Source organism: Myotis brandtii, unplaced genomic scaffold (genome assembly GCF_000412655.1).
Source record: "Myotis brandtii unplaced genomic scaffold, ASM41265v1 scaffold8429, whole genome shotgun sequence".
Classification (NCBI taxonomy): domain Eukaryota; kingdom Metazoa; phylum Chordata; class Mammalia; order Chiroptera; family Vespertilionidae; genus Myotis; species Myotis brandtii.
This window is the reverse complement of record NW_005371425.1, coordinates 9,161-11,306: the sequence shown is the minus strand read 5'-3', so window position 1 is coordinate 11,306 and position 2,146 is coordinate 9,161. Positions and strand designations below refer to the sequence as shown.

At 52.3% G+C, this 2,146-nt stretch overlaps 1 protein-coding gene across 1 annotated transcript in view; it reads right to left on the bottom strand.

The window, feature by feature from the left end:
• LOC102240913 (butyrophilin subfamily 3 member A3-like) overlaps nucleotides 1–2,140 on the bottom strand; it is a gene marked incomplete at its 3' end in the record, with an annotated part of 5,741 nt that extends 3,601 nt beyond the window's left edge. Inside the window, exons 1-4 of the mRNA XM_014532113.1 lie at nucleotides 2,070–2,140; nucleotides 603–845; nucleotides 471–491; nucleotides 366–392 (exon numbers count right to left, since the gene is read on the bottom strand). Coding sequence (XP_014387599.1) covers nucleotides 366–392; nucleotides 471–491; nucleotides 603–792 — 238 coding nt within the window. The remainder of the gene's footprint in view (nucleotides 1–365; nucleotides 393–470; nucleotides 492–602; nucleotides 846–2,069) is intronic.
• Nucleotides 2,141–2,146: the final 6 nt, after the last annotated feature.

Here is a 2,146-nt window from a genome sequence, read left to right as displayed (position 1 = left end):
TTCAGACACTACTTTTCAGCAGTTATGATAAATCTGGGACAACTGACACCAGCCCCTCCTCCTTAGAAGAAAATGTTCTCTCTCCTTCTGGTTTCCTCTCAGCAGCCTGTAGATTCTATAGAGCAGCCAGGGAGGGAGGACTCACATCCAAGTCCATCTCCTCCTCTCCTTTCTGGGGTTCTCTGGACTTCCGGGTGTGAGCGGTCTGGTGGAGAGAGCCTGACCCCTTTCTATAGGGAGGAATCCCCTGCCCGACCTCTCCTATCAGTGTCCCCATTCCTTCCCCTGGGCAGTCAGGGGTGAGGAACGGGCTGGACAGGTCCCAGCACATAATCTCTGATGTCAGTCCAGGTCCAGGTACTCACGCTCCAGGTACTGCTTCTTCCTCCACCCTGCAGGGGAATCGGGAGGGGTCAGTGAGGGGGTAACCAGGGACCCCAGAACCCTCCTGGCGGGGGATTGGGACTTACTGAGCTCCTCCTGCAGCTTCTCTGGAAATAAGCAGAAAGAGAAGGTGCTGTCAATGAGATGGAAAGGGGGACCCGCGCCTGGGTGGGTGGCCTGGGGCAGGGAGGTCCCACCCACCTGCAGCCAGGCCTCACCTTTGGTGCATCGCTCCAGCTGCTCCTTCATCCATGCTGCTTCTTTCTCAGCTCGCTCATACTCCTTCGCCGCCAGCGCTGCTTCTTTCTCAGCTCGCTCCCTCTCCTTCTCCTGGCTCAAGGCCCTGATTCTCTTCTGCTGTTGCCACCACGAGATCACCAACCCAGCCAGAAGCCCCAGCAGAGCCATAAGGGTCACCCCAAAGGCCACCTGCCAGGGCTTCGTGCTGGAGAAGAAGGGGCCTGGGGAAAAAAAGCCTCAGCCATTGGCCCGAAGGGTCACAAGGTCTCTCAAGAGGGGCAATGACCATTGTCTTCCCTAAAGTTCCCAGAACTCTTTCTGTCACATATACTAGGACCGCAGGAAGTCCTATTCTTGCAGGAACCTTCCTGCAACGGGCCTCTAGTATATATACATAAAAAACATAAACATCTTCTTATTTTTCTTGCTTACACCACAGGCAGCATCTACGCAAGCTGCTCCACAGCTCGTTTCTCAGTGCATCGTGGGCCCTGAGGACCTTTCCCTCTCGGCATGGAGAGCACAGCCTCCACTGCACAGGAACCCCCATGGGTGGCATTTGAACTCTCTCTGACTATTGTTATTATAACTGATGCTCCAAGAAATAACTTTATGCCCTGGCTGGTTTGGCTCAGTGGATAGAGCACTGGCCTGTGGACTGGAGGGTCCCAGGTTTGATTCTGGTCAAGGGCACAAGCCTGGGTTGTGGGTTTGGTCCCAATCAGGTGGCAGCCGATGATTCCCTTACATCATTGATGATCCTCTCTTTCTCTCCCTCTCCCTTCCTCTCTGAAATCAATAAAAATATATTTTTTAAAAAGAAATAACTTTGTCCATCAGTTATTTCACATAACCCTGAGCTGATCTGTCAGATATATTCCTAGAACTGGGATTTTGTCAATAAATAAGTAGATTGTATTAAGATTCTTCTACTCCCCCCCCCCAATATAAGGTGTGTCAATTTATACCAACTGATAGCAACACACGTCTAAGAGTGACTGTCTCCCCACAGTCCTGCCATCAGTGTTACCAACTACATGGTTTGTTTGCTGCCAATCTCACAGGTGGAAACGTCTCCCTGCTCAGAGAGACTGGACATCCTTCCCCGAGGTATTTCCTTCTGGGAACCATTCATTTCTGTACTGAGCTGTTTACTGTTTTGAGGAGCTCAGCCCTTTCTCCAGGATGTGTCTGCACATACTTTCTCCACTTTGTCATGTGTTTGCTGACATTTACCATTTGCCCATCCCCATCGCCTGTCCCAGGTGGAGGCAGCAGGGATGCTCAGAAAATGTCTGTGACATCAACAGCTTCATGAGGTAAAGGGCACCCAGGTGCCTGCTCTGAGCCTTATGTTCACTGCACAGACCCAGGTCAGCAGCAGACACTCAGGCCTCCTTCTCCCTGTGGCCACAGCTGAGCTCAGTGTGGGGCAGGGCACTCACCTGCAATGGAGACTCTGGCTGTCTTCTCCTGGCTGAGCAGGGGGTTTCTGACGACACAGGAGACCCCCTTCCCAGAG